This window comes from Notolabrus celidotus, chromosome 20 (assembly GCF_009762535.1).
Source record: "Notolabrus celidotus isolate fNotCel1 chromosome 20, fNotCel1.pri, whole genome shotgun sequence".
Classification (NCBI taxonomy): domain Eukaryota; kingdom Metazoa; phylum Chordata; class Actinopteri; order Labriformes; family Labridae; genus Notolabrus; species Notolabrus celidotus.
Window position 1 is genome coordinate 6,316,784 of NC_048291.1, and position 14,194 is coordinate 6,330,977.

The 14,194-nt window shown below is 45.7% G+C and overlaps 1 protein-coding gene across 3 annotated transcripts; it reads left to right on the forward strand.

Moving 5' to 3' along the window:
- The first annotated feature begins 1,834 nt into the window (after positions 1 to 1,834).
- On the forward strand, positions 1,835 to 13,547 carry si:dkeyp-113d7.1 (uncharacterized protein LOC407709 homolog). Of its 3 annotated transcripts, none has more exons than XM_034710837.1 (3): positions 1,835 to 2,220; positions 4,061 to 4,728; positions 9,796 to 13,547. In XM_034710837.1, exons 2-3 carry the CDS (start codon positions 4,267 to 4,269, stop codon positions 10,897 to 10,899), a joined length of 1,566 nt encoding a protein of 521 aa, XP_034566728.1. In that variant the 5' UTR covers positions 1,835 to 2,220; positions 4,061 to 4,266; the 3' UTR covers positions 10,900 to 13,547. The 3 variants fall into 3 exon arrangements, with proteins under 3 accessions (XP_034566728.1, XP_034566729.1, XP_034566730.1); XM_034710838.1 differs by lacking the exon at positions 1,835 to 2,220 and adding an exon at positions 2,336 to 2,358; XM_034710839.1 differs by lacking the exon at positions 1,835 to 2,220 and adding an exon at positions 2,629 to 2,803.
- The last annotated feature ends 647 nt before the right edge of the window (positions 13,548 to 14,194 follow it).

The window sequence follows — 14,194 nt, forward strand, 5'->3', positions numbered from 1 at the left end:
AATGTCCTCTTAGCCCCCCAACACAGATCGGCGGGTGCAGTCATGATAGTGCCGGACCATAGACTGAATAAAATATGGACGTAGTATCCGTGACGTCACCCATCTGTTCCTGAGAGCTGTTTTGAAGCAAATCGACGGCAGCAGCCATATTGGAAATGCGGAACTCAACCAGGCAGAGTGTGACGTAGTGTGAGCCTCCTAGCCAATAGCTATGTGTTCCCGACCGGGAGTCACGTCAGTCATGTCCTTATTTGGGCAAAACTCGTAATCTTAATATCTTCTGAACCGTCGCGTTAGAAAAAAATTAACCCCCTGTACAGTGTGTGCCAGCCTCAAGCGGATTCTCGATGAATTGCAGTTTATAGCACTTCCGCATTGGCTTCATCGTTTGAGACTGGAGGTTGCCGCTTCTGCAGGACTCATAACCAATTGGAGGACGTAGTAGTAACCAATCAGGACAGAGGATTGGAGATTAGCTACGATTGGTCTGTCAGAACACAACATTGCTTGATACAAATGCATTGGAAAACAGAGATTTTGCAATAGTCTCCAATTACTCCACTTACCGATGAGTACTGATGGGCATTATGACCCAGTCCCTCCAGGAAGTTGCGATTTCGTGATCGCAACTATCAACGCAAATTCAACCAATCAGCGCGATTTTTTCGCGGCCTTGCAATTTTATACAATCACCGCAACTTTCCCGCAAATTTGACCAATTACATTTACCTCAGCCCCTGTGCGTCATCGGTTTCGTCATCAATTTCACTTCCTTGTAACATAAACATAAGGCCTCACTTGATCGGCACTTTTCAACAGCAAAACACGCACAGAGAACGGGTGAAAAAAAAAAAACGGGGACAGCAGGCAGGACAAGTGACCATGACGACGTTGTTATATATAGATACTAGAGTATTATCTGAGGGGCTCAGTGTTCGTTTGGTCTCTACCTGCAGCAGGTGTGCTTTATGAACCAGCTCTCCTCACCTCCATGCATCTGTCTCATCTTCATTGATAATTTTTACCCCCCGGTGTGCGTTAGTGACAAATACACACCCGGGGTACGTCTGTTTACTATTTGAGGTTTGCAGTTTTTGCCGCTATAACCATAAAAAGCTCTGCATCTACAGCTTGATTTAATCCAGTTTGGTGAAAAATCAGACACATTTAGTAAGTTTGGATCAACTCCTTGTCATCAAAGATGCAGATTCATTTCAGAGTGCCATGAAGTGACTGTCTGTGCCTCAGTCGCTGTGAGGTGCATTTATGGACTGTCGTAAAGGTGCAATACAGTCCTTTCATGGCATTTTTCTGTGAATCAAGAGAATCAAAATACAGTCACAGTGCTCACATCGAGAATGTTTTCTAAAAACAACTGTAATTTAGTGTTTTTACTTGTCCCTGAGATGTTATTGGGGGAAAAAAGGAAAAAAAAAATCGCAACTTTCACCGCAATTTTTTCAAAAAGCTGTCGCAAATTCAGGCAATTTGGGCCGCAATAATCACAAAAAAATCCTGCGAAATCCTGGAGGGACTGATGACCTTTTCTCCAAACCCAGCAGAAAGAAAAGTAACGTTTTTTACACCATTCCTACCTACAGCAGCTTTAACCCAGAAAAATCCAATTAAATGAACAATGAAATAAATTAAACTACTAAGTTTTGAGGGTCATTTCAGCCAGATGTTGACACTTTAAATTCTGAAATCATGTATAATAAAATACCTTTATGTTCACATCTAAAGAAAACATCCTGGAGTGTGGATGCTGAGTTGTTGTGTTTAAAATGTGAATTATCTTCAGAGATCAGCCTCCCCTCCTCTCTGTGATCAGGTGAGTGTAAGATCTGTGTCAAACACACGTCGAGCTGCTGAAGGTGGGCAGGCACAACTCACGACGCTGCTGGATCTCGTTCACATAAAGGAACCGGATCCTAAAGCCGAGTCGTACGAAACCAACACATCACCAGCAGAAAACAAGGGGGGAGGAAAGGAAAGAAGGGGGGAAAGAAGCGAGAGAGGAAGGAGGGAAGAGAGGAAGGTAAGAAGGAGGGAGGAGAGGAAGGTAAGGAGGAGGAGGGAGCGGAATTAGTCAGTGATAGAGGGGAGGAGAGGAGGCGAGGCGGCGGGTTGTTCTGCCGAGGTGGACGTGGCGGGTCCGGCGGAGGGAGCTACAAGTGACGGCCGAGCCATGAACCGGACCATGAACCGGACCCCCCGCAGGTAACGTACCCGCTGTCCCTGCCGTGATCCCCCCCGCCTGCTGTGTAGCTTTCCCCCCCCCTCGTTCCTCGGCTCGGTTTCCTGCTCTGTGTGAGCCTGCAGACCCGGACCCGGAGTGTAGGCGCGGGCTCGGTGCAGGTTTGGACGCAGTTGTCCCCTTTTTGTGCGCCGCTTTACGCAGAAAGAGGAGCAGACAGCGGGGCCTCTAACCTGCTCTCCCCCCCTCCCTCTGGTGCTCCTCTCCCCGCTGCACTCTCACTTTCTCCCCCATGCTAACACCAGCTAGTTAGCTTAGCAGGCTGCCAGCGACGTTAGTGTGATAAACAAGATGGCCACTGGCTAGCCGTGTTAGCAGCTAAACATGGCATCCTGCCCTGTCTTTGTATGTGAGCGCAGAGGATTCAAACACTCTTCTGTCTTCTGTCAGGTTCAGTTTTCACTCAGAGAGGCAGAAATGAAGTCTTCCTGCACGGTAACGGGGTGCTGTGGTGTGAATGTGGAGCTGACAGAGGAAATCAGATTCCTGCAGTCAGTGTGCGTGGCGGCTTGAGAGGGTTACCTGAGTGTTTGAAGAGACAGACAGGTAATCTCAGCCGCTCAAACTTCACATTCACACACACACCGAGTAGGAGGCTGCAGCCCGAGAACAAGCACTCTGCCTCGGCCTCATTCACAGAGGCATGCTGCAGTTTTTGCTTTTAACTTGAAGGTCTGAGAGAGCTGAGACCAGACTGCAAACTTTTTCCCTGCTTGCCTCTATATGTGTGTGTGCTTGTGTGTTTATGTGTGTGTGTGAGCTAACATAGTAAGAGCAGTAGTTGTAGTAGTGCTGGCTCACACGCTGAACTGTTTTCATGACTCCAGTCTGTGCAGAAAACAAACTTCTTGCAGAAAACTGAACATTTTGAACAAAGAGGTTCTTCTCCTCAGTCTGCTGGGGGAAACATTGACTCAAACTTGTCTGCACAATTTCAGATCTTTAAAGGATTTAAAGTGCACTCATTCCAATTCTCAAAGAGTCCTATATTGTTATTTTTTGTCACTACCTCCCTGAGTCGGGATGGGTAAATTGCGCGCCTGCTGCCCTCCTTGGATGTGGTAGCCGTTTCTCAGGCTCCCTCTCCGGATCGAACCCTGAAGGCTGATTTATACTTCTGCGTCGAATCGGTGGCGTAGCCTACGCCGGCACGGGCCTACGCCGGCACAGGCCTACGCCGGCACAGGCCCACGCCGGCACAGGCCCACGCCGGCACAGGCCTACGCACGTAGCTGATGTGCACCTCCTCCAGAATGTAACTACCCCTGGAATCCACACGGGCCGCAAGCCCTGTGATTGGTCCACTTGGCAGCATTCTGTTTCATGCATTTCCAACACTTCTTGGACATCGACCACTCATTGGCCGTGTGTTTCATCTCCTCCTCTCTATTCTTCATGTAATCATGTCTGTATGATAAACAGTGACATGTATCAGCTGTAGATTAACATAACATGCTCTGAATCTCTGTGGAAAAGTAAACAGAGATCATAGCGGGGCCGGAAGCAGGTAACCGGCTATCAGAGAGACCGCACTGCCCTCTGTGTCTGACGTCCTTGCAGAAAGGATCACTTTAAAGACAGACCTTTGTGTTAAAGAGGAAGACGATTTGTAAAACCAGAAGCAGCTGTTAATCGCTCTCTTCAAAGACGACAGACTCCATTAATAAAAACAGGCATTTTATCCTAAACTCAAAGGCGTTGCTGGTCGACTGCTCCTTCCATCTGTCAGGCGTGTTTGTTTTGTTGTTGTGTTTTAAACATCAGTCACAGCTGTCTCCTCCTCTTCTCCTCCTCTGTCTACAGGCTGGTCAGGTGTGGTTGCTGACACCAGCAGGACATTTGTTGGATTACTAGAAGAGACGCTCAGGGACACGCCCCCTACCCCTGAGCCCCTCCCCTCTCAGGACGTACAAATTTCTTTGGAGAAGGGAGGGAGGACGGACTCTGAGGAGGACGAAGAAGGTGTTGACCAAGAGTGAGGTGAGGAGGGTTAGCTCCGCCCCCCCACCATGACAGACTTAGAGAGTGAGTGTTTGGGCCTGGATTGCGGGTCCCCTCCCCCGCCTCTGGACTCCTCCCTGCAGGTGGACTGCGGCCCAGGAACAGGCTCATCGGCCCCGACGCAGACCCTGGCCCTCCTTTCCTCGGACTGCCCCACCCCCACGCTCAGCTCGCTGGCGGCAGAGATTGCCGAGCCGCTGGTGATGCTGCCGTGCGTAAAGAGCGAGCCCGAGGACGGAGACCTGGAGCCCATCTGTACGGTGGACCTGTCCGAGATCCAGCCGCTGTCCACCGCCGAGCTTGGCCAGGACCAGATCAAGATGGAGATCAGTGGCCTCGACTACATCAAGTCTGAGCATCTCGGCCACCACGGGAACCACCACCTGAGCCACTTCCACCATGGGGACGTGTCGGAGCTGGAATACAAGTCGCACTACGAGCCGAGCTCTGTGTTCGACTACATTTCCCAGGTAAACACCCTTCACACCTGGACTCACATGGTCTAAGGTAGACCCTCAGTACATCACACGTCCAAAAACATTCTCACTGTAGAAGCCTGATCAGAACTGACCAATCAGAGTTCAGTCAGGAGTGTATTGTTTTTATATCAATCAATCAATCTTTATTTATATAGCACCAAATCACAACAAACGTTATCTCAAGACACTTTTACAAACCAAGCAGGTCTAGACCGTACTCCATGTCAAATTATGAACAGAGACCCAAAATCAAGACAGGATAAGATCCAGTCCCATCTCATCTTAATCCACCATGAGCATTGCACCTTGCAGTATTTAGCAAGTTACAGCGACAAGGACAAACTTCCTTTAACAGGCAGAAACCTCCAGCAGGACCAGACTCATGTTAGACACACATCTGCTGAGACCAAGTTGCGGTTGGAAAGAGTGATGGAGGAGAATAAGAAAAAAAAAGGGAGAGAGAGAGATTATATGATGTCTCAAAGAGCTTCAGCAGCAACAGCATATCAGGAAGTCCACTTCATCACCTCTGAATCCTTTCTCGGTTTCCATCTTTCTAACTAAGAATCTCCTCCTGAGTTATTCTAAATCCACAAACACACCTGATCAGTGTGGTGTTATACTCAGAACTGCTGCTGAGCTCCTTGTTGTCTAACCCCCAATGTATACAGGATGTGCAGCGTTGCTTTACGTCTGCGCTGCACACTACGCAGCACTCTGCGAAGCCGATACTTTCCCATTCTAGTCAATGCTTATGTTCACACGGAGCGCTGCGGCACGTCTCATCTCTGTCTCGGGAGCGTGCCCCCCCTCCCGCGCCGCACTGCTAAAGATATGCGTTGAGTCTATTTTCAACGGAACCCACGCGCAGCACGCGTCAAGCTGAACAGAAAAGATCGACCTGGACAGGAAGTCGGGCACAAAGATTGCATGCGAAATCCGCTCACTTTCAAAATAAAACACCATATACGGACTCCTGATCGTTTAAAAGATCGTATAGATCAGAGATACTCATGGATCATGGATGTAAATGTTAACAGCTCCAAACAGCCACATATCTGTGATCCATGTCCACTACAACAGGACTTTAAGATAACTGTGTCAGAAGGTAACAGGACAACAAAGTAGAGCACAATTATTCATATTACACTCATCTAAATCTACAAAAACTAAACTCTATAGTTATGCAGCACACTCAGTGATGATAAAAGCACAAAAGTAACAGACTACTATCCAAATGATTCAACCACAGAAAGGCTCTGTAACCTGTTGTTTGTATGTTGTCCTCTCTATACTGGACCAAGCTGATCCTGGCTGCTCTGAGCTGGCTCTAGGCTCCAAACATGCCGTAGGAGGGAGCAAATCCGTGGCGCTGACGTAACGCAGTGCACACGCTCCCTCTATAAATTTAGGGTGACCCTTCAGTGTGAATGTTTTTGATTTCTATAAAATGAACCATCATGATGCAGGATCCACCTGGACTGTATCAGGGTGAGGGGTTTGGTTTCTCCAGACATGAAACTAACAGAAGGAGTCTGCTGCACAGTCTGGTACTGATCCTGATGGAGGATCTGATCCTGCTTAGATCTTAAGATCATCAACTGACTCTTCAAATCCTTTTAAACTGAGAGCTGCTTACAGCTCAGTACGCTAAACCCACACAGACCAAACAGGGAGGGATGAAATACTCTGACAGACCTGGAGGGATCAGGTCGACTTAAAGGCTTCATCTCAGCAGGATCAGAGTTTTACTGAGGAGTTTATTTACATCAAAGTTTGTGAGGAGGAGAGGAGGTTGAAGTCGACCAGGCTCAGGTATCAAGATCAGTTCCAGCTCGGAACCGGTTCTACATTTCAATAACATAGAAAATAAAATCACAATGATCAAATCACTAAAATAAAATCAGATAAATACCAGAAAAATAAAAGAATACAAAGATAATAATATTTTTATATTACATTAAATTAATGAAACCTCAGTGAGGATTTTCAGTTTCACTTATCTGCTAGTATCTGCTGTGCCAATGTAAAATCACGTCTTTTGTGACGCAGTACAGACAAAGTTGTGAGAAGCGGATCGTGGCCGACTGCAGCGAGTACAAATGTTTGACTGAAGATTATATCACAGCAAAGTGCAACATGGGTGGCAAAAGACATGTCATGCAAGGGAGGAAGCATGTGCTGTATTTACTTCATCTCTGCACCGCGTGTGATGTGCTGCGGTACACAGCCAACGTTTGCATCTTCTCGTAACACTCTGGTGCAAAACCTGTTCACATTTGAATTGAGGTAGAAGAATCATGACTACGAATTAAGGATGTCAATTTTAAGTATTTTCCGTGATTGATTTTTTTTTTAAATGTTAACGATCAGTTATCAATTAATCAATAAGAAAACATTGTTATTCTTATGTCAAAAACAAAGCCAAATACGTTGTTTTCCCCCCACAGCAACAACATGCATATAACTGATGGCATTGAATTCGGGTACATGTTTAACACGCTGAATATCAACAACCAGGCTCATAAAAATATTCTCTGCGGACATAGTCTTATAAAGTGAAGGCTCAAAATATTAACAGAAAAGTACTTTAGATTCAGTGTCTAGTTTTAAGTCTACTTGTTCTTATTGAGAAAAATAAGCATGCGTACGCCGTAGGGGTGCAACGGATCAAAAAACTCACGGTTTGAATCGTATCACGGATTTGAGTCACGGAATGGATCATTTTTCGGATCAGCAAAAAAAAAAAAAAAAAGAAAGAAGACAAATGTAACTTTGTCCTCTTTATTTTGTAAAGCACTTGTAAACTTTTGCCCATTAAATAAAAACAACATTCAACTCAAAATTTACTACATGTGCAAGGCACCCTATCTGTGGGCCCAGTCCTGCCTCATTCACTGCATTTCATGGCATGGCAAGTGAAGGAGCAGAGGAACTTCAAAAGTTTCACTCCATTCTTCTTTTATTTGCTGATTTTCACCGTCCACTTTTCTTTGAGCTGCAAACTTGAACACACTGTTTTCGTGCATTCTAGGGTCCTATAGCTGACAAAGTGCCAATATGCGGACTGCTCCATTAACAAAAGTGAAAGTTAAAAATTGCACTCGCAGCATTGGGCTCTAGGTGACCCAGTAATCGTTGACATGGAGACAAGTCCCGGTTAACACGCGGTGACCTGACCAAAACACAGAGTGAAGGAATAACAGTTCGGGGGCCACATATAGGTGGCCGGATGTGGCCCACCGGCTGCCTATTGACGGCCTCTGGTCTAGTGGGTCCGCAATGGAATATCATAACGTGGCTCAAGCACATTGACTTAAACGATGCAGGAGGTTTTTCCAAGTTCCTCTGCTCCTTCACTTGCCACGACGTTCGCTGCGCTTGACGAGTGACTGTGGATTGAACATGCGGTCATCACGTGAACACGCACAACTTATTTTTTTTTTCCATCAACCAATCCGCGGACCACGTTCGTGCCGAACCGTGGAGAGGCATCCGTACGGATCACGGATCAACGATGACCCGTTGCACCACTAGTACGCCGTCAGGTGTCAGCCGGGAGTGTGACCGGGTCATAATCAGTCCAGCGGCAGAAAAGCTCAGACAGCTCTAATGTTGCTGGTCTGCAAACATAGCATACTAGCAATTCCCACCAGTCTGTTGGTTTTGTATCCAAAGGTTAAAATGTCCTGTTTAAAGTTGTCAACTTTGGTGTCGTTGTTGGCAGCAGCTGCGTATTGATCTTCTTTAAAAAGCGCATGTGGAGACCTGGCAGACAGCTGCCACTGCCAGCTGAGCGTCTCTGCTTTGCACAACACCTTTAACCAGCTGATTCACACTGAAACATGCTTTAAACTTAAAACACTTCCGTGATAGCTGAATGTAATGAGACCACATAATGTTTGTTCCACGTGACGGAAAATTGAAAACAAAAAAGCATTTTTGAGTAATTTCTTAACAATCAATTAATCGATACTTGATGTATCGTTTAAATCCCTACTAAAAAAATTTAAAATCCACTTTTAATAAAACAAAAAAAAGTTGCTCAGGGAGGTCAGGGGGTAAACTCCAGGTAGAAGCCATGTACTCTTAAAGAAGGAACCGAAACTAGTCGAAAAGGGGGCCGTCGTCAGGCACACTAGCTTGATTCAAGGAATACGTTTGGAAAGTCTTTTATCGTTCAGAGTATGACGTTTAAAAATAGTAATCAGGAAAAAGAAATATGGATGAAGACTCTGTGAGGGTCAAAACTGGTTGGCGTTTCTTTTTCCTGATTTTTAAAACGTCATGCCCTGGACAACAAAGTTCAGGGAGCTCTCCTCCATCCCCAACGCTCACGAAGAGTCCCTGTACTTCAAGGTTTTACAGTCATTACAGTTTGCTCTTATACACATTATGTAAGAAAGTCCAAATATTAATAGAAAGAAGGAATAGACTACAAATAAAATACTTATAAAATAAAGATGCAATGAAACAAATGAGTCTTGCTCTGAATGTGCTCCTGTGATTCACCAGCACGTTGTAGAGAGGGTGGTGGATGCTGTCCCTGATGGCATGGAGCTTTGAGAGTGTCCTCCTCTCTTCCTCTCTGTCAGAGAGTCAAGCTCCACCCCCGACAACATCACTGGCCCTGGGGACGAGTTTATTCATTCTGTTGGTATCTGCTACCTTCAGCCTGCTGCTGCCTTGTTGAGCCTTGTTTTAAGAAAGGGTGATGTTGTTTTTGTGAATGAAGAAAAAACAGAAGAATCCTCGTCACAGTCGACGTTTCACTTTTAAGAGCCTGAAAGTTCCAACAAGAAAAGGCAGGCTAGTTTTAGTTTTTGTGATATTCATCATTTTTTAAATCTCTACAGAAATAATGGAATCTGAATCAAGAATGGATTAAAACTAGAATCAATAAGCTGAACCAGAATCAGGACTGATCAAAATCAATAGAATGTAAATGATACCCGACTCAGAATATGTTGCAGATTCTTCAGATTCTGTCAGTTTTTCGTCTGTTGCTTAGACTCATGACATAATGGAGAGGTTAATTTATTCTCCCGTGTGTTTCAGGTGACAGACACATTGGATTACATAAAGTCAGACCACCATGTGGACCTGCAGTGTTACTACACCGAGCTGGGCTCCCTGAAGTGCGAGTACCCCGACTCCAATGCCATGGCGGGTCCGCACAACGGCCTGGAGTCGATCCACATGGCAGAGCTCCGCACCGAGCTGAACAAGCTGCGACCCGACGCAGTGCTCCTGGACAGCATGGGGAAAATGGATCCTGAGTTTGGTGGAGGGACGCTGTACGAGCTGCAGCCGGCCCAGGACGGGAAGACTTCATCAGACGGGACGGGGGCGAGTGGGCAGACAGGGGGTTCCATCCCAACAACCAAATCCCAGAACCCGACAGTGAGGAAACCCAGGAACATGCAGGGCGAGAAGCCGTTCTCCTGCACGCAGTGCTGCAAGAGCTTCAGCACACTGGGGAACCTAAAGACGCACCAACGCATCCACACAGGGGAGCGGCCTTACACCTGCTCGCAGTGCGGGAAGAGCTTCGGCCAGGCCGGGAACCTCAAACGCCACCAGCTGATCCACACGGGCCAGAAGCCGTATGTGTGCGCGCACTGCCCCAAAGGCTTCACCAAGGCAGACGACCTGCGCTCACACCAGCGGCTTCACACGGGCGAGCGGCCGTTCATCTGCGTCACCTGCGGGAAGAGTTTCGGCCAGTCCAAGGAGCTGAAGGCCCACCAGCTGAGCCACACGGGCGAGCGGCCATTCTGCTGCCAGCACTGCGGAAAGAGCTTCACCAAGGAGACCAGCTACAGGAACCACGTGCAGATCCACACGGGTGAAAAGCCCTTCACCTGCTCACAGTGCGGAAAGACGTTCAGCAACTCAGGTGTTCTAAAAACGCACGAGAAGATCCACTCTGGGGAGCGGCCGTTTGGCTGCACGCAGTGTGGGAAGAGCTTCGGCCGCCTCGGACACCTGAAGGCACACCAGCAGATCCACACTGGGGAACGGCCGTACGCCTGCCCTCAGTGTGGGAAGACTTTCAGCCAGTCTGGCCACCTCAAAGCTCACGAGCAGATCCACAAGCGAGAGCGTGTGGACACGGCGAGCAGCAGCAGCAGCAGCAGTGTGGGCAGCGACAGCAGCTAAAAGCGACTGTTTAACACCCTTTAACCTCGCGCAAAAACACAAAGTATTATCCTCTTTTTTTATGAAAACATATATAAACCTTTTCCTTATCAACCTTTTCTTACATTTTCATACCTTTTGTGCTCTTTTTATCTGTGGGCAGGGTGGAGTTTGACTCATTTGCTCTTATGCAAGTGTCTCCGTGTGTATGTTGTGTTTGCGTGTGTGTGCGTCTGGCGTGTGCGTGTGTCGATTCTCTGTAAACTGGTATGAGTGTCAAGTCCAGGTCCCCAGGACTTACTTTGGAGTACTTACTGATACACAAGCACAAATACTGCAGTACCCCACTCTGAGTACTTCATGTTTTATTTACTGAATCAAACCAGCAGCTTCGGACGGACCAGGACCCGGTTCACTGAGAAACCAGCTAGGTCTGCACAGGGTTTCAAAGAGCAGTACTTCACGGAAAGTACTTCATAGAGAGTATTTGTACAAGTCTGAGGTAATGAAGATACTTCAGAGTGATGTTGTGTGTAAATGTTACCGTATATGGTATCCAACGCCATCAGTCAGTGTTTGGCTCGTTTCCATGGATTAATCCAGGTGTATTTGCCACCGAGATAAAATCCAGAGAAGATTTAAAGGTGACATATCATGCAAAATCAACTTTTGAATGGTTCTCTACCTGAAATATGTGTCCCTGGCATGTCTACAACCCCCTCGAAAATGAAAAAAAATCCATTCTGCCCGTTTTGATTTCTCCACCTTTCTGTAAATGTGTGCTGAAACGAGCCGTTTCAGTTTTCTGTGGTTCTTTTAAGTCACAACGCCATCCGGTCTGTAACGGAAGTCAGAGCTCAGAGCTTGTTCAGCCCATAGACTGCATAAAATACAACTCAACCCCTCCTCCGTTTTTCATTACCTGCACACATGTGTGCTAACAAGGAGCTTAGGAGGGAGGCATGCTAGCTGTAGGCTGTCTTAATAAACACAAAGGTCGGTTTTACTCCCCACGTCTGCAGATTTGAAGATCTAGTGGATGATTTTTATTTTTCATGGATAAGTGCTAGCGCTAGTTAGCATAGCCACATAGCTACATGTTTGTCGCTGTGTACAAAGACACATGTCGACATACTGACAAATAAAACAACAAGAAACACTAAATCTGTGACCAATCGTTCAGAAAGGTCCTGCTGCAGGCGCTTCTCCGTCAGGATCAGATTCTGGATCAGATTCAGAGGGTTGAAGTAACGCGGGTCTGTGAGCAGCCGTGTATATTCAGCCAACATGTAAACATTAGATCAACGTGCTGGAGAGCTGAGGCCACATCCACTTCCTGAGGGGGCGTGGTCAGAGAGCTCATTCTCATTTAAAGGCACAGACACAGAAAACAGCCTGTTCTGAGCAGGGCTAAAAAAGAGGGGTTTACAGGCAGACCAAAATCTGATTTCAAAGTGTTTTTTTGAGCAATAAACTTTAAAGACATGTTTTGGGGACCTCTTAGACCAATATATTTTGATGATAAAGGGCATAATATGTCACCTTTAACATATTTGATGACAAATCCGTCTTTTAGTTTTTTGCCTTTTATGACTCAAACTTAAGTCTTCCAGTCCAGAAGGAGGCACTAATATTCTGAATACAAGATTAGACAGTAATGAGATCAGCTGTTTCTTACTTTAACACAAAGACACAATGTTAGGCTCTTTAGGAGCGATTGATTTGTGCTTTTCAGTGGTTAAAGGAATACAAGGGATATTGAGAGGTGATATCCAGGTGTGTAACAATGTCAATCTATCCAGTTACACATCCGTCTAAATCAATCCGATCCACTAAGAGTTTAACGAGCATCATCCAACAGCAGCATCTCAAACTAGCACTGCTTATCGTTAATATTCAGCAACACGTCACCATCAGTTCTGTCAATTTCTGAAGCCAAGACTGATTCAGACATGTAGGTGATTGTTTTTTTAATACTGCCAAAAAAAAAAAAAGTGGCCTCTAAGCTTCTTCAGCCTGAATGTGTGTTTGATTTTATTCTCTAATTTAATTAAAACCATTTGTGTGACAAATAAGACATTGACAGAAAACAGGACATCTGTGTTAAAGATCAGACTTTTGTAGGTTGATACTTCACATCATTTCTACACAGATTTTCTTTTTGTAACCTGAGCTCCTTTTCTGAAATGAAAACGCTTTTTCTCCGATGTTTTTGGTGAACAGGGTCCTGGTTTAGACTCCTCAGTATAAGTATTTAAGTACTTTTCAATCTCTGCCAAGCATAAATGGGTACTTACTTTGGAGTACTTGCTGCCAGTTTACAGACATTTCCTTACAGGTGTGGGTACCTGCAGGTGTACACTCTGTTACTGTACTGTCAAAAATCTGATGATATAATTTTGATATTTTTATGGAATAGTATTGATTGAATAATTGATCAGGAAGCATTGATCTCTTTGTTGTTGATGATAATCTGCTGATGACATTCCTTCAAATCATTCCAGTCACATGATGAACTCGAGCAGGACCAAACACATCATCCCCCCCCTCCTCCTTCAGATCGCTCACTGTGTACAAATCTTCTATTGATAACGTCATTCCTAAAAAAATATTAAAATTTGAAAAAAAAAAAAACTGCAGCAAAAAAGAGCAAAGTGATGCAGCATCTTGTACTGGAAACGAATTATTAAAGAAACTAATGAAACATTTCTGTTTGTCTTGTCTTTATGGTTTTAATTTTATTTAGTAAAACAAAAAACTTAAATGAATATAGCTTGATCTTTTTAAATGATGTCCTTTATGGTCATAACGCAAATGAAACCTTAGTATAAAGAATTGAAGCAAACAGTTAAGGCTAATTTGTACTGCTACGTCGAGTTGACGGCGTAGCCCACACTGGGGCCTTCGCAAGTAGCTGACGCGCACCTCCTCTAAAATGTAACTACACATAGAATCGACGCGGACTGCAAGCCCTGTGATTGGTCGGCTTGGCGACATTGTATTTCACGCATTTACAGCACTTCCGGGATCCCGAACATCGGCCGTGTATTTCATCTCCTGTAATCATGTCTGTATGATAAACAGCAACATGTATCAGCTGTAGATTTACATAATACGCTCTGAATCGCTGTGGAAAAGTAAACAGAGATCGTAGCGGGGCAGGAAACAGGCGACCGGCTATCTGAGAGACCACACTGCCCTCAAGTGTTTGGGTGGGTAATTGCTGCGCGAGTATGTAGTGCTCATGGCCGCGTCAGCCTCTGCAGCGTAGGGGCAACGCAGAAGTATAAATCAGCCTTTAGGTGCCAAACAATGC

Bases quoted from the DNA above. Each gene is read 5' to 3' on its own strand.
- si:dkeyp-113d7.1 (XM_034710837.1), top strand. From the start codon at position 4,267: ATGACAGACTTAGAGAGTGAGTGTTTGGGCCTGGATTGCGGGTCCCCT. The intron at 4,729-9,795 runs GTAAACACCCTT...CGTGTGTTTCAG, and splicing joins TGTTCGACTACATTTCCCAG to GTGACAGACACATTGGATTA.